General features: G+C 45.7%; 1 protein-coding gene across 1 annotated transcript in view; it reads right to left on the reverse strand.

Moving 5' to 3' along the window:
* LOC306956311 (maestro heat-like repeat-containing protein family member 2B) overlaps positions 1-27,577 on the reverse strand; it is a gene marked incomplete at both ends in the record, with an annotated part of 103,034 nt that overhangs the window by 5,845 nt on the left and 69,612 nt on the right. Inside the window, 16 exon segments of the mRNA XM_079547674.1 lie at positions 7-47; positions 175-334; positions 524-631; positions 779-898; positions 1,231-1,304; positions 1,407-1,520; positions 1,636-1,705; positions 1,991-2,083; positions 2,602-2,745; positions 3,101-3,252; positions 3,370-3,468; positions 3,623-3,788; positions 3,924-4,046; positions 4,186-4,307; positions 4,594-4,684; positions 4,686-4,734. Of these exon segments, the coding sequence (XP_079403800.1) occupies positions 7-47; positions 175-334; positions 524-631; positions 779-898; positions 1,231-1,304; positions 1,407-1,520; positions 1,636-1,705; positions 1,991-2,083; positions 2,602-2,745; positions 3,101-3,252; positions 3,370-3,468; positions 3,623-3,788; positions 3,924-4,046; positions 4,186-4,307; positions 4,594-4,684; positions 4,686-4,734 (1,726 nt within the window).

Raw genomic sequence — 27,577 nt, forward strand, 5'->3', positions numbered from 1 at the left:
ACTCACCAGCAGTCGTGCCAGCAGTGTCTGGGGCGTCAGCAGTGGGCCTGCAAAGAGGAAAAAGTGCTGAGTAAGACTCCAAGACACTGCGTGCCCAGCCACACGCACCTCCGCTGTCCCTTCTGGGTGCTACCACAGGTCAGCAGAGCTCCCTGGGGGAGTTTTTGCTCCTACCTTGAAACATGGAGCTGACAAAATGGCGATCCAGATGTTCTATCCGCCGTCCTGTCAGCTCCTCTCTCTCAGCCAGGGCACAGACACAGCGGGAGACTGGGATCAGCATGCCTGTGTACTGCGCTGGCACCACAAACAACAGCAGCCGCGGCCACAGGAGCTGTAGGGAATGAGGCAGTTGAGCAGGTCAGCATTCCTGCTTCTGCTCAGAGATGAAGAGGACTCTGTGAATTTCCCTGAGTCCTGTGTGCTTCAGAGCACATTGGAGGAGAGACCTGGGGTCTTGGAATGGGACAAGGAACACGTGGTGCAAGGGCAGGGAGCAGCAGCAGGGCAGAGCGTGACTTACTTTGGACATCCCTCTCACAGAGACGTCCAGTGATCCCAGGATGTCCATGCACAGCTCCTGGAGAGCTCCTTCTTCCTGGGCTTCCCGGGCAGAAAGGTCTCCGGCTGCCTGCACAACAGTGGTGTTGAAACACTGGTTATGCTCAGTTCTCAGGAGCCTCTCGGGAGGCTCAGGTGTGGCCCCAGCGGTGCTTCTGTATACCAGCCTCTGAGCAGCACGGGTCTTCCAAAGGAAGATGCTGCCCACTGCCCTTACCCTTCTTCCTGTGGCGTGGCTGAACTCCCTGAAGATGTGCCCCACCACATCCCAGGCTGAGCAGCTCCGGGTGTTAGAACTCAGCAGATCCTTGATGAAATACAGAATAGCCGTCCTCACCTGCAAGGGGTCAATTATGGGTGTGATTTTCCTGATCAGAAGGCAAAGGGAAGCCACCTGCTCATCGGGGCAGCCCTTTGGGCATGAGCAGAGACACCAAGAGCAGTGGAGAGGCTTTAGCTACTGAGGTGAGGGCCAGGCCTTAGCACCAGGCTGTGCACTTTCCATGCACAGCACAGGGACCTGCCCGCTCCACTCTGCCTGCTCTCCCCACAGGAGCCATCCTGACCGTCTGGTCAATGCCCCAGCACCTCTCTAGTCACCCCAGCCCTGCCCGTGCTGGCAGCAGCATCACCACCCCGACAGCGCTTTCTTTTCCCAAACCAGCTCACCCGGATGCTGGGGTCGCTGCACAGACGCTGCACAGCCTCGACGACCTGGGGCAGCATCTCTGTCATCACGGGCTCTGCAAGAGATGCACAGAAGCATGAGCGGAGCCACAAGGCAGATGGCAGAAGGGAGCCCTGGCAGTCCCAAGGCGTGGTACTGACCAACCCGTGGTACTGACCATCAGAGCGAGCCAGAGCACCCAGCAGACCCAGGGCTGCCACGCATCCAGGCTCCCAGTCATCGCCCAGCTGCGACTGCAGAAACAGGATGGTTTCCTCTGGGCAGATCCGGGCTGCAGGGAGGAAATCCCACGCTATGTTAGCAAGAACCTCACGCCCATTCCTGAGGTTTGTGAGAGAGGTTTTGGCCAGGGCAGCGCCAAGCATCGCCAAAGCTCCTCTCCTTACCCTGCAGCATGATGCAGTGGGTCAGCTGTGCACGACCAGCCTCGCTGTGCTGCTTGCTGTCGTCATAGAGCTGTGGGAACAAGGTCCATTTGAGAAAATCACATCAGCACTGAGGACGGAAAAGACACCTTGCTGCCCGCTCTCGTCTCCCTGGGCACTCTCAGGAAGAGGACAGGCAGACAAAACCCAGCCCGACCCACAGCATCCCCGGGAGTACGTGCATGGCTCTGGAACAGCCTTGAGCATGCAGGAGCTAAGGCTGAGCCGCCTTATTCAGGGGTCAGAGCTTTTGCAGTCCTCCTGAGACTTAGCCACAAGGGAAACTGCCGTGGGCACAAGGATAGGCTGCCCTTACCTGGTAGAACACGGCACTGGTGACGTCCTGAAACTTGTCCCCTGGGATTACAGACTCAATGCCCCCTAAGGCCTCCAGGAAGATAGTGAGGCTCTGCAAGAGAGCAGGAGAGGAAGAAAGGGATGAAGCCACATCTAGCCACTTGGGAGTGGAGAAACTGTTTCCCAATTCTTTCTCTGCAGGGAGAAGCTCCTGCACAGGCGTTCTTGTTTATCCCCCACCTGCCAGCGGCACCAAGAGAGTCTCTCTGCTCTCAATCGAGCCGTGTTTGGGCATCATTTGCAGGCATTTCCCACCCAGCAGCCCACTTCTCCCCCTTCAGATGCAACTGGATGTGGTCCCCCCAGTTGTTAGCATAGAGCTCCTCAGGCACTCAGAGCCCCACAGTGGTGGTGAAGCTTCCCATCCCCAGGAGATGAGCCCCAGTGATTCTTGGTTCCCTCCTGGCTCCTGTCTGGGTTGTTCCTTCTCTGACTGAAGAGCTCAGGAAGCCTCAGACCTCCCTTGAACACCCATGCCTTCTTTCTCCAAGGGCTCCCCACCTCCTCCCTGACCCCTCGTGGCATTTGCACGGGCCCCACGTCTACCCTGAGCCCTGCACAACAACTCACCTTGGCCACCCTGCAGGTGTCTTGGATCTCCTGACACGGGTGAACGAGCCAGAGGAGCTGCTCCCAGACCTGCTCTTGGTGCTGCTCCTCTTGCAGGAGAACCTCCAACATGGCAGCCACAGCCCCAAGGACGGCCTGTTTGTCCTGGAGAGGATGGCAGAGGCCCGGCATCAAAGACTGAAGGCCTGCCCTTCCTACGCAGAGAGCTTTCCCTTCCCCTTCCCCTTCCCCTTCCCCTTCCCCACACCCCCACGCCCAGCAGGAGATGGGCTCGCTCTGGAGGGCAGGCAGCTTTTCCCCATACCCTCATCCCCAGCTCTTCCTGCCACAGTGCTGTGACATGCAGCTGCTCCCTGGCGCAGAGCCACTTCAGGGCCCTTTGCAGAGCCAGCCCACTCCCTCTCATCACCCCTCAGCTCTCAGCCCACTGGGCACAGACAGAGCTGCTGACATGGGTGCCCCTGCTGCCATCCTGGGCTGGGAATGCAGCAGTGCTCACCTTTTCCTCCTGGCAGTCTTGCCAGTTCCACACCACAGAGAAGAGCAGCTCGTGAAGGTTCTCATAGATCTGCTCGTTCTCCATGGCAGGCCAGGGGCATTGCATTCCTGAGGACAAGTAATTCTTGACTCCATCCAGCCACTGTTTCAAAACTGAAAAAACAAAATAATTTAAAAAATAAATTATTATTATTATTATTTTTTAAGAGAGTGAGAGAAAACGGAGACTGTGAGAGTCTGCAGCAGGGCTGCTCTGGGGCCGGCACTCACCAGCACAAGCGATGCGCAGGATCTGGCCACTCTTCACCTGGCCCACCACACTGCGCAGGCCTGCCAGCATCAGCCACACAAAGGGGATGCACTGTGGAGCTGCAGAAAGGAAGGAGAGGGCCACAGTCAGAGCCGCGGCAGCAAGGTAGGTGGACAGCAGCCCTGCAGCCCCCAGCTCAGTGCAGGTCACACTCAGAGGGCAGAAACCCCTTTCCCGGTTGTTACAGGTGTCAGGAGGTTGAGGGTACTCTACCATAGGTGCTGAAGAGTTTGCTCAGGGTGTTGAGCACCAACTCCTTGGACACGTCCCCCGCGGCCTTCAGGTGGCTCTGGAGCTCAGCCATCACCAAGGTGAAGTGCGTCCGAGCCAGAGCCACCAGGACATTGCTGGCAGCTGTCTTGACATTGCTGGTCACGCCCTGGAAGAGAGTCACTGGTGACACGCGGCCCAGGAGACTGCCTGAGGCCCTTGGAAGAGCTAAGCCCCCACCATCCGCCAGCAGAACACCAGCGTGGGCAGGCGGTTCCCTTTGGCTTTGGGAGTGAGCCCTCACCTGGGCTGCCGTCAGGTCCCGGGACACCTCTGCCAGCAGCCGGTTCACCACTCCGCACGGCGGGCGGCTGCTGTCTTGGCACAGGGCGCTCTCCAGCTCACAGTACGCCTGCGCTCGGTCACCCTGGGGACAAGGATCAGTCACGCTCGCTTTGCCCGCTGCCACCCATCGCTCTGTGGATGTGCTGCCGGGCCTGGCAGCCACGGCACCGTGGCCCTGGGCCAGGAGGGCAAGGGTTGCTGGTTGGATGTCCCCAACTCACCTCCTGATCTTGCAGGCGCTGAAGCAGTAAGGTCGCGGCGCAGGTAGGGACAGGGCTTGACACCCTGCTTCTCTCCCTGCGACGCGTACGCCTGGGCACGCAGCCCACACAAGCAAAGAGACCTGGAAGGAAAGAGCAGAGCAGCTGCTGCAGGTGTTGCTTGGAGCCAGGGCCGAGCACCCGGCCAGCTGTGGGAGGAACGCTGCTCCAGCTCCACAGCGCGAGGCTGCGTGTGGTTGGTGGGGACAGGGGAGGGAGCTTTCCCCTTGCTGGGGTACTGGGGAAACCATGGTGAGCAGCTGCACTCGGCAGAGCAAGGACAGTGCTGCTGGCACGTCCTAAACACACACTGGAGGCACACGTGGGCCCGGGCCGCATCATGGTGTCCAGAGAGGTGGAGAGACTCACCTCGAAGGGCTCTCAGCCTCTCCATGATAGCAGGATGCCTCCAGATAGACGCAAAGCTCTCTCTGGTTCCACTTCCTGCGGGTCCCACAAGCGGACTGAGCCACCGCTCCCACCGCTCCACAAGGGTGGATGAGGCAGCCACTGTGACACCACACTGCAGTGTCACCTCACAGAGAATGAATGATGCGCCCCGGGCTGGGGACCAGGCAGGTCCCCAGGGCAACCTCATGGCAGGCCCTCAAACACAGCACGTTTGTGTGATGCAATCGGCTCTGGGGTTCCGGTTCCATGCTGACGCAGGGAATGACCTCAGCAGGTGATGGAGAGCCCCTGCCAGGGAGCAGCTGCTGGGCACCGTTGCCCGGCGTTGTCTTAGTGACTGGGGACTCCATGCCGGGAGGCACTGAGGCCCCCATCTGCTGCCCGACAAGCTCTCCAGAGAGCTTTCCTGTCTACTGGGGGCACGTGTCAGAGATGTTAAGGAGACTCCACCGCATCTGATCAAAAATGAATACATTAATACTAGAAAAAAAAACTTCTTTATGGTGAAGGTAACAGAACAGCGGAACGGGCTGCCCAGAGAGGTTGTGGGGTCTCCCTCTCTGGAGACATTCAGAACCCGCCTGGACACATTCGTGTGTGACCTAATCCAGGTGTTCCTGCTAAGGCAGGGGGATTGGACTGGATGATCTTTCAAGTTCCCTTCCAATCCCTGACATTTAGTGAAACACATCCCTCTCACAGAGACGTCCAGTGATCCCAGGATGTCCATGCACAGCTCCTGGAGAGCTTCTTCTTCCTGGATGGTGTCTTGTTGATGATGCTGCCACCTTGTTCAAAGCAGAGGTGGGAGGTTCCTTTTACCCCCTTGTTTGTTAGTTTCTAAGCCTTTTGCACATTTTTCCAGCCATGAGTCAAGGCTGTTAAGGCAGTCTTCCCTCTTCGGTTTTTTTTGGACAATAAATATGTGTTGTTAAAATGGAAGGTTAAATCACGAAGGAGGGATTGCCTGCACTACTGAAAGCATTTGTGTTATTTGCTCAGATGCACCCCTGGGAGCTGAGATCTTGGAGAAAAATCTCATTTGATCCATAGGTGCTATACACTTGAAAATGTGGCCCCTCAGTGCTATCTTGGTAAATCTCCTTCAACGTGCTTGAATTGGATGCAGAATGTGCAGTCACCTTTCTTGATCAAAGGAGGGGTTTCCCTAAAGCTTACTCTTGAAATCCGCGGTTACGAGTTTGCTTCAGTCACCCATGCACTGTGCAACGGTCAGCAAAAAGTGTTCAGATTTAATGTCAACAGCTCTTGCTATAACACTCCTTCACAGCAAAGCTGAGCAATGAGAAGAGGCAAAATCTGCTCAGTCGTGATGAGTTGTGTCTTGTCCTTTACCAGTTCAGCAGAGCACAAAATACCCATCTCTTCAATGAGGAAAGGGGGTAATGAAGCAGATGCAGGAGCAGGAAACCAAGCTGGAATGGGGACTTAAGACCAGGTGATAGTGCCCTTTGCAAATGAAACAATTCACTAGAAAGTTATTTCCACCTTTCTGTCCCCGAAATGTCCCTTGACTTAAACTGAAGGCACATTTTTCCCCTCCAAAATTAGTACATTGGTAACTGGGCAAGAGTTTATCTCCTGATTCCACAGTGTCCTTCTCTCTTTCAAATTTGTATTTCTATTGCACCATTCCAAATACCTGGATCGCTACCGCTGCTGCAACATTAATAAAATGCTCTACAATATAAACAAATTACTGTGTTTTGAGTGCTATTAAAAAAAAAAAAAACAGCAACAACAACAACAAAAAACAAAAAACAAAAAACAAAAAACAAAAACAACCAACACTGGCTGCTGACAGCTTTCCTGAGAGAAATGAGGATAATAGAAAGCGCCTAGAATGATTATGTCCTTCTGAGGTCTGACTGCATGGAAAGGTAGCAGAAGACCTGTTAAGTCCCCTGTAGGCTGACACTTGGGCAGCTGTCAGTGACATCAAGTTCCTTGTCCATCTCATCATAGTTTGTGACTACAGCATGCTTATTTAGTTGCTCTTGAGCTGTATAAACTCAGTTTTTCCATCACACTGGGAAGGAGCTGGCATGCCTTGCCTTTTTCCTCCATCTTAAGACTAGACAATGAAGCCACAGAGCATACAATAGTGGTTATTTTCCTGTGGGGACACATTGTTTCTGGAGGAACTAGTGTTTTGTTTAAGAGTAGCTTTATTAAAGAAGAGAAGTTTGTGAGGATTAACCCCAATCTACTACCATTTCTTGGGACAGCATGTCTGGGGTCACACAATAGGGGAAGTGGAGGTAAGATTATTTTTCAACTATGATGTGCATGAGAAGATAACTTCTATCCCCTCCTCAAAGTACAAATCAGACAAAAGATTTACCTAGTTCATAACCTGATCTTCTGCAGTGGTCAGAAGCAGAATCTAAGAAAGGAATATGTTAAATTAAAAAAAAAGAAAAAAGCAATATGACCCTTGTCTGCTATACATTTTCAGTCTCCACCAGGCAGCCGTTGAGATTCAGTTTAATAAACTACCAATAGCCTCTTCCCAGTTTTACAATCCCACTTTTTTTTCAGTTGCCTTGATTTGTAACGGTGAGATATGCACACTAGGAAACCAGATTATTTATGTTGGTTTTCAAGTCTGCTGCCTGATTATTTCATGGTGTGCTTCCTGACTTGTAGTAAGAGAATAATGCTCCTTGCCCACCTTCCCCATGCCATCTGTGGTTATATCTGTTACCAGTATAGAGGAACGAAAGGATCATTGTCACTTCTTCGTCTGTAAGAGGTCCCCTGCTTCTTATCAACCTCTTCATCCTTTTCTCTGCCTTCTTTAATTCCTTTCTACCCCTTTGGAAGAGACTGACCAGAACTGCATACAATAACCCTGTGTCCTCCATTTGGTTTCTGCACTGACATTGCTTTCTTTTTTCCCCAAAAAATGTCCAACACAATATGCAAAGTATTCCACCCTGCCTTAGCAATGTGTATGTCTCAGTCTGAGGCAAGTTAATCTTCTACTACTAGTGGATAAGTATTCTGCTCTCCAGTGCCCATTCACTCACTGGAGTTGTTCACAAAGTGGTTGTAGAGGAAGAAGTCACAAGTCTGTGATGTAAGCACATACTCCCAGGAGATTTGACTTGTTCTGATAAATCACCAGTAGAGTGATTAGATGGAACTGATTCCACAAGTTCAATTCAGACTGGCTTCAAAAGCTTAATTAAAAATATGTGAAAAGGATTTTCTCTCCATCCATAGCGCAGAGAATCTCCAAGATTTGCAGTTTTCAAGAGCAAAAAACCTGTGTCCTTTCTCAGGAAGCTGCTTGAAATTTCCTGACCCATTTTGAATGTAGCCTGGATCCAGATCAGTAAAACACTATACATTAAGCACCTGCTTAACATGAAGAACTAGTAAGAAGGTTAAAAATGAGTAAGCCTACTCTTATTTAGGTCTTTATTCATTGCAGCAATTAAATATGTGCATTAGTGCTCTGCTGCATCAGGATCTAAGTACTTGCACACAATTAAACACTATGCTGAACTGAGTCCCAAAGCCAACATTGCTGTACAGGATTTTAACCTATATTTCTGTCTACTGTGCACTTTACTTTAATGCAGAGAATATTTATTACTTTAACAGATATTCTACCTTGAAGTGGGATTTACTCTATAACATATGTCACAGAGTGCTATTTTAATGATTCCAACTTGCGGAAATATTTTGTGATAGGAATAATTTATCTCTTGATTAACCACTTCAAGGCAGTTCTAAGCATTAGCGCATTTGCTGCTTTGGTGTCAAAACGTTCTAAAGCTACATATACAATAAACTAATTCAGAGTTCCATGTTGTTTTATATATGTACATGTACATGATTTATTTATATGTATAGGGAAAAAATGCTTGCAAGAAAGGTAGAACGAGTTTTAAATCTTGTCTCATTGGAGTTGGAGCTATAAGATTGTATGACCATGAAGATCTACAACAATGCAAAGGCTTCAATTGACTACACAAATGCTGCTGTTCACACTGGTGCCTCCAGCTATCCCTGATTCCTTTTGGTTTTGCATTGTGAGCTGATTTAGCCAGGAATGCTTCTTTCAGCAGAGGCATCTGCAGCACATTGAATACTGGAGCATACTGTGATTCATTCTGCTTTCATCCAATAGAACTGCTGGGGTGACTAAGATGCAAAGAAGTCCCAGGACTTGCCCAAGGCCACACAGTGAGTCAGTGGCCCAGCTGCTTTCAGAAAGAATAATTTTCCCATCTTTTTGCTCTAAAAATTTTACTGCATAGCATCCTATATGCACATTAGACTAAAGTTCACTGGCTTATTAGGATACAGTTTTGTTGTTTTTTTTTTTCATCTTTACTGAGTAGATTTTGACAGAATTAATCAAATACCACTGGGACTCCAGCTGCCTGACCTGTACACGAAATTGTGATCTAACCCATCTAGGGTTGCTTGTTTGCAGTACCATCCCTCCTCACTATCATTTCTTCCAGTAAGAGGCAGGAACACATATTCTGTCATTGGTTTTGTTTCCTCACTGACTTGGAATAATAGAATTGTTTGAGATGGAAGGGATCACTGAAGGCCATCTAGTCCAGCTCCCCTGCAATGAACAGGGACACCCCCAGCTTTGTCAGGGTGCTCAGAGTCCTGTCCAGCCTCACCTTGAGTATCTCCAGGGATGGGGTACCCACTGCCTCTCTGGGCAATCTGTGCCAGTGCTTCACTACCCTAGTTGTAAAAATCTTCCTTCTATCCAATGTAAATCTCTCATCTTTTAGTTTGAAACCATTTTCCTTCATCATATCACCACAGACCCTGCTAAAGAATCTGATACCTTCTTTCTTGTAGCCCTCCTTTTGATACTGAAAGGCTGTTCTCAGGTCTCATCAACTTATTTATCCCAGAGACAGTAAGAAACAGAAGACATTTAAATTAGAATTTTCACTTGAAAGATTCCAGTGAAGAAGTATTAGCTTACTCTTAGCTATTTGGTCGTTGCTGGTTTTGGTTACTATGAGTGAACCCTGTCAATACTGGTGTTGCTTGCCACACAAGCCGGCAGAAATGGACTCACACAATGTGCTTTGTCTCACATGGTATTTCACATTTCTAGGCTCTCAGTGGCTTCCATGGGAATATATGAATAAATCCAATAAAAAGAAATTATATTCCTTTTTACTCCCACTCTGTTCACCAGATGTGCAAGCTCACCCTGGGTTTCAGTTGCCAGCATGGCTTCCTTTTTTGGTTTATTGACTCCCTTCCCCCCTGCCAGTAATATGGGCTCCCTCAGGGCCAGATCCTGGGCTCACTTACAGGCCTACAGCCTGTGGTCCTCAGCTGGTGTTGCATTCGCCACAATGTGCAGGCATAGAGTGGGGAACACAGCCTTACCCATGGGACTTAGTCAGCAGTACACCAGTAGTGCACAAAGTGGACCAGAGGAAGTCACCCTTCCTGACAGTTGGGAGCACTTGGCATAGCAAGGAAAAATTAGCACCACTGAGATCATATACATTTTCATTAATCATTGTGAGCCTTAAATAAAAGCAGCACTGCTGGCAGCTCTGATTAAGAGCTTTCCATTGATCATAAAAGCTGAAAGCTAAAATGAATTGTTTAATGTTGAAGGATTGAGATAACAGCCAAATAATTTGATTTATTGCAAAACCAAGACATAAAAAAAGAAAGAAAATATTTCAAAATAAAAAAAGCTACAGTCTCTGTGGTAGGCACAGAGATAATTTGAGGCATGCCAAGTCTGCACCACAGTGTGGGGTTGTCACAACCCCCAAAACACAGTGCTGGAGTTGTGACAGAGCACAAGATGGGCATCTTACCCAGCACTAATGTGCAGGGAGAAGACTTGGTATGCCTCAGCTTTGCGCAACAATTCCATTCCTCTCTCTGTATACGTATGCTTTCCAACACCTTCACTATAATAAAAATATAGAATTTTTTTATATATACAAAGCAAGGAAATGGGTAGAAATAACATATATGTGAGAGAAATTAACCTTATCTGACCATTTTAGCCATGTGAAAGTAGAGCACCTGGGGTGGTTATTTATATTTAATATCCTCTATTGTTACTGGAAGGAGAGAAAGCAGCTCCTTAGCGATTTGAAGGCACTTGAATCACCTTCTGTAGGTATCTGTCTCTTTTCACTGTCTAGGGAGGGAAACAGGGCTCTTAAGTTACACTGGACATGTAGTTTTTCAATTAATCTGGATACAGATACCCCTGCACAGGGTAATAGAAAGTGTGAACAAGTAACACCATATCTCATCTTTAGACCCTGCTGAGCTCCCAGAACTTGTTCAGACAAAGCAATCTCCCATTCTGGTATGTACTGAAGGCACCCACAATGTTTACCAGGTATAAAAAGTGCTTGCAAATTTCCTTACCGTACTCACAATAATGGATAAAAACAGAGCCCCTATTCTGATCCCCGTTCTGACTGTGTTCATGCTGCTCAGAAATGTGATTTTCTTTCAGAATGGCAGACTCTTTGGAAGGCTTTTGGCCATTCATCAGCAGCCCTGTAATCTCTGGGAATAAGGGAAAAGGGAGGAGATGGACGAGTCGTTTGGTAGAAATGAGACATAATCCAGACTGCTTAACTACTGAAATGGCTGCTCTGGCTCTGTTCACAGCTAAGCATCTGTCAGGTTGCTCTGTTGTAGCCAGAGCTTACTCTCTGGCCAACCAAATGCAGGCTGGGAAGTGGAACTTTACCAGGGCTTAGGATAGAGCTTGCCTGTGAACTGTCTGAGCTGCGCAGAAAGAAATGCAAGTAGCCCAAAAACTCCCTTACCTGTCCATCAGAAGACAATATTTGCCTCTGGCTGTGTATCTGGAAGTGTGAGATCTAAATTCATGCACCAAGCATGAGGAAGTTTGTGTTCACCATGAGACACGGTCAGGATAAGCGTCCATAATGCCAGAGTCTTTAGTGCAGGAAAATCACCTGAAGTGTGTATGTGAGTAGCCTATCATTCTAACCTTCACTAGATTAGTTCTTTCAGAAGTTCTTTCAGTTTGCCTTTTTCAAATGTGTTTCAAAGATATGTGGGCACATGTGTCTGTCTGCTTGTGAGAATGTGTCTTAAAAAAAAGTGTATATACTACTGAAGTCTGCCACCCAAGTCATCCTCCCTGTCTCCACCTGGTTTATTCTGGACTTCTCTTGCTTTAATTTGCCTTTTAATAGTTGCATTCTTTTTGCTTTTTCCATGTGCACGAGTGTGTCCCTGGATCTCACTGTCCTCTTGCATTGTGGTTGCTGAGAGTCAGAGCTGAATCTTTTCCTTCAAATAATTGTTTTCCAAACGCTGTCCCTTTAAACTTCCTGACATTGAACCACTCTCATGCCTTTGTTCTCCTTCCCCAGTAGACATTGACTCTTACAGCATAACTATGGTTATGGTTTTGCTTTTGTTTATGGCTCTTTGATATTTTAAAAGGTCTGAATCACAGGCGAGGGAGAGTAGGGGAAAATCCTGCTTGGTGTTGGTCCCCTTGGTTTGGTGTCTATGCCTCCTTGGGGCATCTCACTATGGATGGAGTTGCATTTGCTAGTAAAATAAGTGGATATTAAAACACTGTTTCTTCTACACTGATGTTTTCTCTTTATTTCTGCATTTGTTTTGAAGTTTATTCTGAATTCTAACATGATATGCCCATGTGGGTAGAGACATTACAAGCACTATCTGATTGCTGTGATTCCAATAAACAGTGAATGCCACTAATAGAGTCCCTAGCACGTTTTTGGAAGAGGAATATAGGTGGCATATGGCACAGAAGAATAATTTCATAGTAATAGGCAAAAGCCAGTTATTAGTGAGACACTACTTTGCAGCTAATGGTGTTATGGATAATGAGGGCGATGAGGGAAAATCTGTTCTGAGTGCTGGGAAACATCAGATCACCACACTCAGCAGAAACAATACCACCCTTTAAAACCACCGATCCCATGATAGACTTTGAGGGAAGGTGTCACAGCACTGAAACATGAGCTGCAGCACTGCACTGGGACTGGGTTGTGCTGCAGTTGGCGAGAGAGCTGGCTGGCAGCTTTACGACAAAGTTATGCCAACCTGGAAGGCAGCACAACAAACCCCGCAAGAGGCACTGACACACAGCCATGGCCAAGAGTTGTGCTGCCATCACCACATGTTCACGAGCAGTAACATTTGGGATTCTGTGAAGAGCAATGATAGCTTGATTAGAAGTAAGAGGCTGAATTACTTTCTGGTTGTTTGGGGGGAGGCTTGTTGGTTTATTAAAAAGCAGTACAGGGAGGATTTTTTTATAGCCATTTAAAGAAGATCAGCAATTGTAGGAGTGTTCATGGTTTATTCTTCTCCTCATACAACTTTGTGAGTGTATTGCTCTTTTGCCTTGCAGATAGGTCTTCATATCCCCTGAAGAGGATCCCACTTTGACAGAAAATGGAAAAGAGGAGAAAAAAGAAGAAAGAGTGGGGGGGATGGGGAGGGGAGAAGGAAACAGAGAGAGAGAGGAGGGGAAAGGAAAGAAGGGAGAAAGTGAGGAAGGAAGGAAGGAAGGTAAGGAAGAAAGGAAAAGAGAAAAATGGGTGCCAAGTCTAGAAAAAATCTACCGTTTGTGACCTAGACAGTAAGGACTGACACTTGAGGATATGTTGATACTATTTTTCCTCTGTGCACATGATGGCCTATCTTCTCAAAAGTGAGGAATGATTTTGGGTGCCTCTGTCTCTAGCAACTGAAATGATCCAGCTGCACAGAGAGCTCCATGCTCAGCTACAATGATGAGTTACAATCATGCAAGTGTCCCACACATGACCATTGCTTGCCTCTGGACATCCTTGGTGCACAGAGGTGTGATGATGGACCTCCTCAGCAGCTGTGGTTGGTTCATTCCTTCCCATGGCCGCTCACTAAGCAGCTACTGGTCTAAACCTTGTTGCTGGTGACACACAGGTAGCTTCAGAGCCCTGGTGTATTAATTTTTACACTGCTTAATACCTTTCTGCATGACATTCATCCACAGAGGCTGAAAACAGTTATCTTCTGAACAGGAAAAGTTACAGAAATGAGAGAAGATGAGAAAAAAATCATCTACCTGCATGATACCTACTCCCCAGCTAGTGGCAGCATCTGCCCAAATCACCGAGGGCCACATGAAATTATTATCAATAACATTAATAATGACAGCATATCTTTTAGTGAAGAGCGGCATCACTCAAAAATTTCTTCAGAAGGCAAGGTTTCCAGATGCAAGAGTGACAATAGCCATGACACCCAGCACTGCTTGCCCTTTCTGCTCATATTCCATGCCTTTCTGGGCCTGCCAGTGAGCCCTGTTCATGCTGGATAGCTAAAATGTGACAGAGGATTTAGCTCACCTCTTCCAGAAAGCGCAGGCCAGCCAGCAAGCGTCAGTAAACACCACTCAGAAAAAAACTACCCCTTAGATATCCTCCATCTCCTCGTGATGGATGAGCTGCAGCTTGGGCAAAAGGTGAGGAGGCTGAGCCATAGCTGTACCTCATGAATCTCAGCAAAATGAGTGGTAAAACCTGTGAAATACGCTTCGTTTTTCATTCTGTTCTTTTTATTCTTGGTTTTGGGCTCCCTGCCTTGTGCCAGGGTGTGCAGCCCATGCCTAAGTGGCTATGGGCCACAAGGGCTGTGCTTTGACAGGGCCATGGAGAACAGCAGGGCTTAGCAGGGAAAAGAAGGGCCAATGTGGAGCTGAACTGTTCAAATGAATTCTGTACTTTTCCGAGTGTGACGTCAGGCTGCCTTTTCTTCTGAATTGCAGTAAAAATAAATACAGCTAGAATGTGGGCATGGTTTGGAAAGAGATTAAGGAGAAGTTTTAACATTGGTTTCACTGAAGTGGAAATGATTTCTGATAGCCAGCTGGAACCTGGTAGAGGCACTCGGTCTAAGCTGAGAGCTCGTGCAGCTGGAGTTTCATAATACAAAATTGCTAGTCTTTCATTTATTAGTTCAGAGCCAGATCCTAAAATCTTATTTATATGACTAGTCCCTCTGGGCCATATCCTTATTTCTCTTACACCAGACTGACTCAGGAACAAAAGAAGGGATGCCTATGAGGCAAACCTTCCTCATTAAAAGGTCCCTCCAGAATGGAAAAATAAAACACAGTTATAGTCATGTCCCCCAGCCTGCAGCTCGGAGGCATGGTCCAGTACAGAAATAAGCTACACACCAGGCAGCTTTCTTCAGCAGAACTAGCACGGCCCTCTAGAGCCCTCCATTAACTCCTTCTTCAAATAAGGGTTTAGTTGAAGTACCTGGTATTAATCATACAGGTCATAAATTTTGGGGGTCCAGTTTACCTTAAAACCTGCTCCCCCCTGTACACTAACCAACACAGCAGTTGTTACTATGGAAACATTCAGCACAGAGATGGTTGGCTCAATAGCCTGAGCCCTTCATTTGGACCTGAAGCCAGGTGCCTTGAATTCTTGGTAGTTTGCTGTCTGACACTCATTCGGTGTGAACCAACTCTGCATTTTCTGGGATAAAATATAGGAAAAATGCCATAGGAAAAAAGGCTGTGTGGATCCAGAGCATAACAGGTTTGACCTCGCTGCAGAGTCATCCAGTACTGGCACGAGGGAAGGCACCTTTCTGCCCTCTCACACTTATCACATGCCTTTGGAGCCAGGAAATAAAGCAGCAGTTCTAGAGGGCCACAACACAACCCTCTCATTGTTTTGTGTACTTCAGGCTACTCCAACCTCCCAGTAATACCAGTTATAATGATGGACAGGCCAATTTGTTGCATAATGTAGGGTCAGCTTCTGTGCTGCAGGCAGATCCAACTCAGAGCAGTACAGGCAAAAGATGCTGCCTGATGCTTGTCTTGGAGACAGGATAGTGCAGTATCAACTTAACTACTAGGGCCTGTAGAAAGGATGCACCAGATGGGAGCTGGGGCATGGGAGATCCTGCCAAGAGCAGAATGGTGGGCAGAGTGTGGAAGTCATATCCACACCAGATATCAGTTTGGTACAGCAATGTCTGAGGTCACAGAGACCTATATTAGTTATCCATATGGAGGCACACAGGTTTGCCAGCTCAGATCCAGATGACGTCTGGGCCACTGAGCCCACTAGGAAGTATTTATTAACATGAGGACAGTGGGAAGGCTAGGCCTCCAACCTTGCTTCTAGAGCTAGGGGGAAGTTCTTCTTGGCCAGCATGAGTGCCCCCTTGCACATCTTTCCTGCCTATCTAAATCCCATGCCCATCTCCCACATAGCCTGGGGCTTCTTGAACCTAGTGGAGTAGTTTCTGATGTATTTTGACTCCCATGCCAGCACTTTCATCAGCAGCTTCCTGAAATGTCAGCTGGAGAATGCAAAGGAGGGGGAGAAAAGGCAGGAGGAGGAAGATGAAGGAAACGGCCAAGGTCTTAGGCACACATGAAATGCTAGGACTCAAATGAAGTCAGCCTGCTATCTGACGCACGTTCATGCTGTACAAATACCCCAACAAACCAGAAAGCTGGGAAGAGATTCTGAGGCAAGAGCCTGCAGAATTGAAACAGTGGGGGCATGCCTTGCACATACCCAGAGCCAAGAGACTTCACAAATCAAGAAAGAAATTCTGTAGGAGAAACATTGTAGTGGGTGGAATCCATCAATTACTCTTGTTAGCACCTGCAAGCATGCTTTTTAACAAAGCAGGATTTTCTCACCCTGTGGAAATGCACTGCACATCCTGCCAGGCTAATTAAATAGCAGTCCATCCCTCACCAATTTGGGTACTGCAGTGGGTGTGTGTGAGCTCAGCCTTTGCACACAAAGGACAACCATCCCCAGGTTGGTTTCCAACAGGGAAATGAAATCTTCCAGCAGCAGGAATCTGCTCTGTGCCTGATGCCAGGGCTGAACTTGCTCTGCAGAGCAAGCCCCCACCCACCTCCCACTCAACCAGAGCAGCTGTGCAGGGCTCTGCCCCCACTGAGCCTGCATCTGCCTGCTGAGGCTTCATGGGAGTGAGCAAGATTTGGCTCACCTTCCCAGCCCTGCCTAACCCACAGCCAAGTTACGGGTAATACTATGTGCTGCAGAGCAGTTCTGTTTGTCAACTGGAGGGCTTTGTGGAAGCCCTATAAAACACAGGCACAGCATAGCCAGTTCAGCGTGGTTTGGTGTGCAGCAGTGATGTTGTCTGCACCTGGACACCTCTGGGACCTGTTACCATTACCAAGGGCAGAATAAAAAGTCCTTTGCTTCTTGACTGCATTTTTGAAAGCTGAGAGGACTGCTCAGGGATTTCTGAAGCTTGAGTTGATTAGCAGTTAATGATGTGCGTCCTGAAGAAAAATTAAGATTAAATATTGTGCTCATTTTGGAGCAGGGCATTTTCATATTGAGATTTACAGCTTCTTTGTTGGTATTTGGGGAAGTGTTTTGGTCTGCCCAGCTCTTGGTTACACAGCCGCTCACTCATTTTATACAGATATAAATTAAACAATTGAAAACATATTAAAGCACAGAAGTGTGCCTGTTGTAACTGCATGCTAACTTTCAGGGAATGCTATTAGAAAACAGACATCAGTCACTTCTTCAGCAATCAGGTGATGCATGCTCAAGAGCTGCACACTTACCCAGGGCCATGCTGTCCCTGCACTGACTTCCCTGCAGTTTGCACATTGCCCCTTCCAGCCTGACTAAGGTGCTTCAACAAAGCTCACCTTGCTGGTTGCCTCAGCACTCACCATCCTCCCTTGGCATCTCTCAGCTGTGTTTTGCCTTATACTCATTTTGAAGTTCTGCACAGCCCTGCCCTTTCCTTCATATAGTGTTTCTGAACTGTGTTGCTCATTGGTGCCCTCCACCCTGGTGGCATGTCCAAACTCAGCTACCTGGGTGTCATCCCCTCATCATTTCTGCCCGCAGTCATAGAATAGAATCATAGAATCATAGAATCATAGAATCATAGAATCATAGAATCATAGAATCATAGAATCACAGAATGGCCTGGGTTGAAAAGAACTACAATGATCATCCAGTTTGCTATGTGCAGGGTCACCAACCACCAGATCAGGCTGCCCAGAGCCACATCCAGCCTGGCCTTGAATGCCTCCAAGGACGGGGCATCCACAACCTCCTTGGGCAACCTGTTCCAGTGCGTCACCACCCTCTGAGTGTAAATCTTCCTCCTAATATCTAACCTTAACCTCCCTGTCTCAGTTTAAAATCATTCCCCCTAGTCCTTGGGATGCAGTGCATCTTTCCTGAGGGAAAAGGAAACTCTTAATATTTATGTATTTTTATGCCTTCCTTCCTGAAGATCTCCTCCTCTCCTGTTGTCTCCAGGAAATGCAGTTTGCACAAATATTGATTTAAAAGAAAAGAGAAGGAGGAGGTGGTGTTTCCTAATGTGTTAAGAGAGAAACAAATCATGCCTTCTCTCCCTTTCTAGGGGTTTGTCTGCATAACAAGATGAAAGCATGCTTATAAAGATGTACAAGAGCAGCAGAGATGTGGTGGAACAGGCTACAGGTGTCAATGACACCTGTCTCCAGAGGGCAACTGGGTTGCTGAGCTATTCTGCATCCCATATACCCTCCTTTCACTCCTCTTGTTACTCAGGGTAAGAAGGTTCAGTGAGGCATAGATATGCCCAGCCGTGCTACATTCATGACTTTATTTTGCTGCAGAGACATGGTAGAAGATCAACACCTAACACTTCATGTGTAGCAAAGAGTGACGGTGCAGTGTGTAAAATGAGGACACTAATGGTCTTCTTCTTCAGTGACTATTAGAATAGTTATACCATTTGTTCAAAGGAGTAACATAAGCAGTGCAGCCAGATAGGCTAAGCTGGACAAAAGCTTCTGGTCCCGTGTGGCTATTAAGCGTTTCCAATTAATTAAACTCTCAGTTGATAAATACATACAGCCACAATGGGATAGGTATCTCTTTAGAAGCAACTCTACTACCCTAGGGAACCCCCGGGGAAATAATTTGTAGAGCAGGTCTGTGATTGGTACTTTGTGATATATAAAACATAGATCACAGGAAAAAAGAGGCTAAATCTAGAACTAGCTGAAGGAAACATACAAGATATCTCAAAAGTTCTGATTCAGCATGTACAAAGTCTCTAGTCTTTAATACATATGAATTGTTAAAATTTGAGCATCCAGTCTCATGACAGAAAAAGCAGAGTTACTGGAATTGCTCTGTAGATGTCCTGAATTACTACTATTACCACTGAGCTCGTATAAATTTTGTTACTAGCATGGCTGTGACGCCTTGTGCCTTTTTCTCTCTCCCTCTCTCACTTTTCAAATACTAAGCTGAATTTCTAGGTTGCAGGAGGCACTATGGTTCACACTAGATTGGTTCTGCTTCCCAGCATGGCTGAGCCCACTATGTGTGGCCAGGAGGATTAGCAGGAGTCAGCTCAAGGCATGTTTTAGAGGAAGCAGGATGCATTGTAAGTGAGCCTGCCAAGGCAGTTTAGAGGAAGAACAGCAGCACTGCTGACAGAGATAATAGCCCTGCTAATAGATATGCCACATCTTCTGAACATGTTCAAAATACAGATGCATGCATCTCTCTTTCTTCAGTTGGTGAAAACTAATAATAATAAAATATTTTATTTTCAATAACATCCTGTTAAAGGAAATGCGGCTTAGCCTAGAGTTATCTGCTAATTTCAGGGAGAAAGGTTGTTTTAATGCATTGTAAAGCAATCATTTGTATTATGTTTTAGTATTGGTTTTCTGTAAAAGCCTAAAGGTCGTGTTCCTACTTACTGTAGAATTATCTGGTGTATATCCAGAATAAAGGAAAGAAGAATAAAAATTCTTTCCTTGGCAGCTGGAACAAAACGTCTTAAGCAAAATCATGTGTTTGAATCTACATCCAGACACAGCTCTTACTACTACAGGTCTGAAAATTTCTCCCATAGTCAGACGTACGTTGCAAGTCCTGTGTTTTAAACACTGCTTTGGGCTTCATTTGTATTGCTCTGTCCATGTAGGAAGATTTTTAGATACTCTTGAACATGACCCTTGGATCATTCTGACAATAAACTTTGCATTTTAAGAACAAACTCACAGTGTTAATTCAATTTGGCTTTCTTGGATCCCTGTTATTTCAGGGGAGCTTCCTACCTCTCGACCTGGGGATGGGACACCTCGTCAAACACCAAGCTCATACAGATCTGAACTTAGAAAGCATTTCAAAAGAAAAAGTGGAATCACTTGAAATGTTATCACTCTCTTCTTTTCTCTTCTTTTTGGATTTAAAACTGGTTTGTGACCTACTGGTTTCCTGTGAATATGTTAATTGGCTGAAAGTTTTACCCAGTATTTTGATGGAATATCAAAACTGTGAGTTCTTCTACCTGGTGAATCTTTGCTTTGCACAGATTTAATGGGTCATATGGTAAGACGCATTTTTTTCTGATTGGATGGATAAAACATCTTAAATAAGAAAAAAACAAACACCACTAATGAAAGAGGTGCTTCTGGCACAAACACTTGGAGGACTACTCATTCATTCTTAAAATTCATGCCATTTTCCCACACAAGAGTTGTCACATACTTGGCAGCAATCCAGGTCCTCGTAAATAACATAGAACATAATCTAGGAATAAAAGCAACTGAACACAGGTCTTTTAGCTGCAAAACCTCTACAGATCAGATTCTGAAAATATATGTATATGTTTTCAGCTATTTCTGTTAACAGCGCTTGCTGTAAAACAAAACCTACTTACACAGATGGCTGCATGTTAGTCTTTCTGGGATTTTTTTTTTTTACCCCTTAATTCCTGCGTTTTCTTCTCATTTGTGGATTTGAGTCAGACTGTCCATGTTATTTTCATAGAGCCATTTGTGTTCTAATTAAGGAATAAGGAGCAGAGCCCGTCCTGGGGATTAGGAGTGACTTGGAGTGTTGACGCAAAGCTGAGAGCCATTAGCAACACCTGGCCTTTAATTCCCCAGGAGATGCCAGTGCCAAACTCATCATGGCTGTTTCTAACAGTCCATGCTGGTTGTGGGTTTTGTTTTGTTTTGTTTTCCAGTGGGGAAAAAATATATTTTTTACTTTTGAAAAGTACCAAAGGGCAGGTAAGATTTCTGTGGCTCACCATCCAGGAGACAATAGGAATAAAAAGAATGTAGATGGCTACAACAGCATCTATAGAAATATAATATTTTTTATTTACCAGCCCACTCATGTGTCTACATAGCAAGTAGCAAGGTGTGATGTATTTTCAGATATACCAGCTTCCAGAAAAACAGATTTCATTAGAAGAACCAAATTCCAAAAGAATTATAAAATGAACAAAACTTGCTATATATCTTTTTTTTTTTTTAATAAATCCTATTAGTGTTTATTGTTAACCATACAGAATAATGACACGATAATGTTATCTAATTAACATATTTGTGCTTTAGTTGATTGAGAGGGAATGGGGTCTATACCCATCTAAGCAGCTCTGCATTCCTGCTGGAATACATTAGCTGTTCCTATCCTTCCCCATGTTACTACAGTATCTTTTTCCAGCATGGGCTTGCATCACTTCTGGGAGAACACCTTCACTAAGTTCTTACACAACATTAATGAACATTCATGCATAGTATAGTTATACGTATGTTTCAATGACCCAGATAAATGTGCTTAATTTCCTTTATGTGTAGTGGGCATGAGTGTTTAATTATAACGAGTTGTGACTTTTGTAGTTTATCTCAGCCCCCCAGGGAGCCCTTGAAAATGAAATTTCCTATTCTCTGGTATGCAAGCAGTACAGTTTTACCATAACCCTACACTAGGATATCATAATCCATGCTGCTTCTCTGCTTTTCTTCCTCTTAATGTATACAGAGAAGCATGGACATTGAAGCTGGAGTTTGTGAGACAGTGAGTTCGTACAGAAAGCAGAAGGTTGCAAATTAAAAGAAAGATTTAATGAGAAATGGGCTGCATGACAGCAATCAGGACTTTTTTTTATAAGTCACTTAAATTACTGGCCACATATTAATTCAGAGGTTAATTCCTCTGGTTAAACTAATCACTATTAATCAATGAAGCTGTTAATCACATTGCTGAGAGCACAGGACCGAGCAAATTGGACACTCAGATAATTTCTTGGTCTTACCAAAGCTGCAGAAAAGTTTGTGTTTCCCTCAGAAAAATGAGCAAAGGGTTAACTGACTTGCAAAAAAGGTCTGTTTGCAGCAGCATTAAACCCTTCTCTGTTTAAAGTGTTTTTGAGGTCTTTTCACTCACCCCCTGCATTTCTTCCAAACGTGTGCTTTAGCCCAACACTTGCACCCTCTTTCTTTACACAAATGCATGCAAGCAAGGATGGAAAAGGCTTGCAAGGGAGAAATTTCAAGTGGAAGATTGATGGCCAGCGATTGTGAAGCCAAATCACTCACTATACTTGCTTTGCACTACATGATTTCCTGCTGTTGTTTCTAGTTACAGTAGATAATAAAAATTGTTACAAAACCCTCTTAACAAGAAAACAAAACACAGATGGCATGTTGAATGTAAAGCATCTGGGGATGGCAATCAACTGCGGCCTCAAAAGCTATTTTGTTCCATCCCAATTTTCTTGAGAAGCGGGAAAGGGGCGGCCGGAAATGCTGCGCGAGCTGCTGGAGGAGTGAGCTCTGCCAGCGACCGAGAGACTCGGACTGTGCTGGGAAGTGACTGGATCTTGGAGGGGACAGTGGCTTTCAGGATTGCTTAGGGCTAATGCACAGTGTTATTATCCTCTTATCTCTCGGGGCCCGGCTGGGAGAGCAGTCCCTAAGACATTTGTTCCTGGGATTGAGCACCAACTATTTACAAACCTGCCCGGATACTTGTAAAGAAAAGAAAATGTGGTTATTATTTGTGCTGTAAATTCTGAAAATGGAGGAATAGTCAAGGCTTAAAGAGCAGATGAAACCTTACTGAAAACTTTTAAAAACATCCCATTGAGAAATATTTATGCCTTGCATCATATTTTAAGTCTTTCTCCTCCTTCGTTCTTTGGTAATACGGATAGTGAACCAAATCTGGAAATCAATTACACAGCGTATGTTTGGCATAACTTCACTGACCCCTTTTGTGTTAGCTGGCCTGCCTTTACAGCCCAGTGCCGCAGAGATCACCGAGTTCAGCTTCAATACAAAGGTTCCTGTAATGAATGCATTCATCTGCTCCCGTGGGCCAGGCTCAGAGAATGCTACCTGCTTGGGGAATATTACCCATTTGCTTGTGAGAACATGAAAACAGATAATGACAGATAACAAAGCTGCTATACCCTCGTCCTTGTTGGCAAGTGAAAAGCAATGGAGCGTATCTGGGAGGAGATTTACACCAAGATGCTCTGGCCTTATTCCCTGGTGTAAGCTGATAGGGCTGCACAGGCTGCTACAATTTATGCTGGCTGCTGAGGCCTCCTTTTTCTAGCAGACATGAATTTCACTGAGCAAGGAAGAGAGAGAGTTCCTACATTTGCTGTGTGTGGTGTCTCCAGGCCTTCAGTGTTTGGACAGAAACAATTTACAGATAATAGGTATCAGCATCTGCTTTTGGCCACGGATTTAGGTGGCTCTTTCTAGCATTGTTCCTCTCTGGAGGCTGCCTCTATGGACATCAGGTGGTCATGAGTCTAACCAGCAAAAGCAATATGAAGCAGAGCCGTCTGAAATCTGTGGGATGAACAACAGGCTTGATGTTGCGTATTTCTTTGTTCCTACTGACAGAGGTTACTCCCTGCTCACCAGACACATTCTGAATGCCCTGCCATATCTAGGAGTGGCTTGCCATGCTTCAGGGGACAACTTGATGACTGACAGGCTGTATGCAAATCACAAGGATGGCTTTGCATCTGGCATGAATTTTTCTTGACTAGTTTGCACATGAAGAATTCATGGCATGTGTATGGCAATGCTCTGGGCACAGCAGAAGGATGAGCGAGTTTCACGTTTCGTTGAGGACAACTGAAACTTGCCTAGATTGTACATGTGCAATAGCATTGGCCTAGAGCTAACAAATATGTTGGCAGCACAGTTATTTTGCAGATGAGGTTAATCAGCCATTTTACTCACTGTGTGCCCATTCACATCAGCCATGCGTGGTTGAACAGGTGGTAAGATGTTTCTGATGTCAGACCTGCTGTATGCTGGTGCAAGGCCATTCCAGCACAGAAGTCCAAGGAACTGGCCCTCTTGGCATAGCCCTTTTACACTTGATATCAAGAGTATGTCAAGGCTTCCTCAATGGTGGGTAAGGCCAAGAAAACTACTAGGAGGTTAGCAAGAAAGATGGGGTAGCTCCCAGGCCCCAGGAGGATGTCTGCAGGTACGTCACCTCACCCATGTGAAGGACCATGATTGGACCTGAGACTCACATATGCTATTGCCTAATCTCTGCGTTGGAGGTTTGTTTTCTTTCTCTCCTTCAGTCTGTAATTCTGGGCCTTTTCTCACTGTCAATGCCACCTTGTCTCAAAAATGTTTCAGGTACAGCTCCACTGAAGCTGCATATATGATTTGTGCCTCTTTAGAAACATCAGTTGGGTGTAAGAACATTTCACATTCATTCTTCATGAAGTCAGCCAGTGGCTGACAGTCATACTATCTCTCAGAAAGTAGGTATTACCTTTTTCTCCTCCTCACCTGTGTTTTCAGGTTTCTGAGCACCTGCTCTGCTCTAAGGAATTACTCGGTGCCATTAGATGCAATGCCAGTTCTATTCTTCTATGTAACCTTCTCACAGACCCAGATCATAAAACTGTAATACTTACATGAAAAACACAAAGGCTGACACGATGACAAAGCACTACATTTAGTATTACAGACTATGTATATGTAAACAGTAGCAGACCTCGTGCTTTGTGGTGTGTATTTTCAGCACTCTGCTCACAACAGCAGAGATGGCACATGGCTGGCCTCTCAGCAGAATAAGAAATTGGATTATTTGGGTGCCTTACCTATTCACTGATGAGTACTGAGTTCAGTTTAATACTAATTTTGGTAACTTTTAAAACCTAAGATATTTTGTTTTCTTCGATCTGACTACAGGGTTAAGTCTTGACTTTGACTTTAAAGGCTTCACCTGCACATGTGTGTGTTGGTGTTTGATGAGGATAGCAGCATCGGCTGAGGAAGAAAACGATAGTGTGTGAACATGCCTTGCCCTCCTGGCAGGGATATGACTTGCCCTGGAGGGTTGCACCGGCCTTAGGCATTTGGAGAGTGAGATACCTGGAAATGTTGCCTTGGAGGCAGAAGGAGAAGCAGACAGATGGGGACTGGCATCACAGATCTGTCTGCTACATTGAGGGGAGCACATGAGGGACCCCTCCTCCATCCTCAGGCTGTGACTGCAGCTGTAAGGAGTTATCAGCCTGAACACTCTGACTATTTCATTGGGGACTACATTTTACTTAATTGGGCGGAAAATAAAAATGGCATGCATGTGGAGGGTTAATACCAATGCAGAGATGAGGGAACACATACTTTTTAAAAAATAAAAGCCAGCAGTCCCACTGCTACATCCAATACTCAGGGTGGAAAATACTGGCATATATTGCAATGGCAATGCAGCTAGACATAATTTGAAGGTCTGTTTGATTCTTTTATAAAGGACTTAAGCCAATTCTGGCTTGCAGCTAATTCCTTTTCCCTTAATAGCTGCTCAGATAATAGGAAGCAAAAAATAAAAGGCAAAGAACAGCACAGCAGACTGTGCAGTAAAGATGCAGAATCTTTACCCCAGAGATGTCTGGGCTCAGCGTCTGAAGTGCCTCCCTAAAGTGGGCATTGAGGTGTTTGGACAGCAAAGTTGTAGGACCTATTTGGCAGCGAGACTGCATACAGCTTCACAGAATCACACAATAGTTGAGGTTGGATGACACCTCTGGGGATTGTCTAGACATACCCGCTTATTCAACTCTTATTTGATGCTAGTTGTGTATTTCTCACCTAGCAAGATTTCACACTCCAGCAACACATGAGCTGAGAGGGAGAAAAGAAAGATAACATCTCTGATTTGCAAAACACATTAATTTTTCTTTCTTTCTACCAGGAGGATGAGAAGTGGACACAGACCATTTATAATCTGAAAAACATATTATGTCTCAGAGATTCCTCTAAGGGTGAAAATCCAGCTATTCCTTAACATATTGTAAACTGCACATATTCCTAGCAAAATGTGTGCAGTGAATTGTGTTCTGTGAATGAAAGAGCAAAGCAAAGCAGTGCAGCACTGAAGACAGGAGGCAGAATGGGCTCTGTGCTCAAGAGCCTTTTGTGTAGACCCTGCCTCTTTCTTTCAGTTCTCCCCTGGATAATAATGTCCTACATAAGTGGCTCCTTAAGGTGCTGCTGCAATTACCCTCAAGCAATAACTACGCATTGTAGCATTGCACGTGGTCTGTCTGAGAGCCAGCATTAAGGAAGGCCATCCCGACCATGGGGGCTGTGGCTCTGCATGCAGGCTGAATTAGCATTGCTGGGGGGCTAACAGTGCTTGAATACTCTGATTGCTGTAGTATTAAACTAAAAGAGCCAGCATGTTGGAGCAGCGTTAATAAGGCTCTGGATTTTTTACATTTCATCCACCTTATCTGTTTGAACACAAAATATACCTTTCATCACATCCTTGTGCACTTGGGCTGTTGTGATCTGTTTTCCACTATGTGCACCTAGATGACTTTTGCAGGTGAAGTTTCTCCCACCCTTCTTTTTTCAATACAGAAATGTTACTCTTTATTTTAGGAACTAACAGTGCATAACTGGGATATTATTTTCTACTGCAAGTTTTGCTTCCCTAACTATGTGCATGCCTTCCACACACATCCTCGGCTGTTGAATCATGGCTCAGCAGCTCAGTGGTTGCCTCAGTCTTTTTGAAATTTGCAGCCTGCTGTGGATGCTCCTGGAGAGTTCGTGGCCCTCAAGGATGTCAACAGAGCCCAAACCTCTCCCTGTCTGAATCAAAGTGGCCATCAAATGATAGCCTCTCTTGGTGCTCAGCTCTGGCTCCTCTCTACGTAATTCTCTGTACCAAAGGATCTGACAACTGCTATCTCACATTCATGCATTGAAACATGAGGGGTTTGGGAGCATGGGAAGCACGGTTCTACGGCCCTGTAAGGCTGAAACTCAGAGAGGAGAGTGTCTGAGACAGACAGGGTATTTGCTCTAGTGGTGTCCTTGTGTTCCATTAAGTAGTTACTGAAATGCATGGTGCATTTAGCTTTTCTCGTATTGCACTCTATAAATGTATTAATAAAAGGTATTTACCCTTCATTATTCTCATTCTCCAGAGAATTACCGAAGACAGCATATAATTAATCCAGATGCTTATAGGAATCCAGTGAGGTTGTGCGCAACAACCACTGTCCTTACTAAAGGTAATTGCACACATTCACCACAGTTCAACCTCTGTGGCGTTTTAAGAGGAGCATATCTAATTCATGAAAGGGAAGAATTGGTTATTATCTGTATTATCCTTAGCACTCTGGCTTAATTAAGAGTGTTAAAGAAAGATAAAAGGTAAGAGAGAAATGCAGGAAGATGAAATGATTTGCCCAAGGTCACAGAATGGAGATGAGCACCCGGGTCTTTATAGTCCCTATCTAGTGCCCACCCCATTAGATCAGATGGCTTCTCAAATCACCCTTTCCAAAGATCAAATATCTTGAATGTCCATGGAAGCCTCTCAAGGAGAAAAACAAAAATGGCTCAGCGTAGTCTGATGACGCTACAGCGAGTCAGGAATCATTGAAATGCATTAAAAAGAATATCGATTGGGAAGCAATGTTAAAAAGGAAACATTTATGCTTTAAAGAGTCAAGGCAAAGAGAAACTACACCTTGCTTCAGTTTGGCTTTTATATTTTTGTAAAACGAATCAATTAGATTTTGCTCTTAATTTAGA

This window comes from Tetrao urogallus (assembly GCF_951394365.1).
Source record: "Tetrao urogallus genome assembly, chromosome: 1".
In the NCBI taxonomy this organism is placed as follows: domain Eukaryota; kingdom Metazoa; phylum Chordata; class Aves; order Galliformes; family Phasianidae; genus Tetrao; species Tetrao urogallus.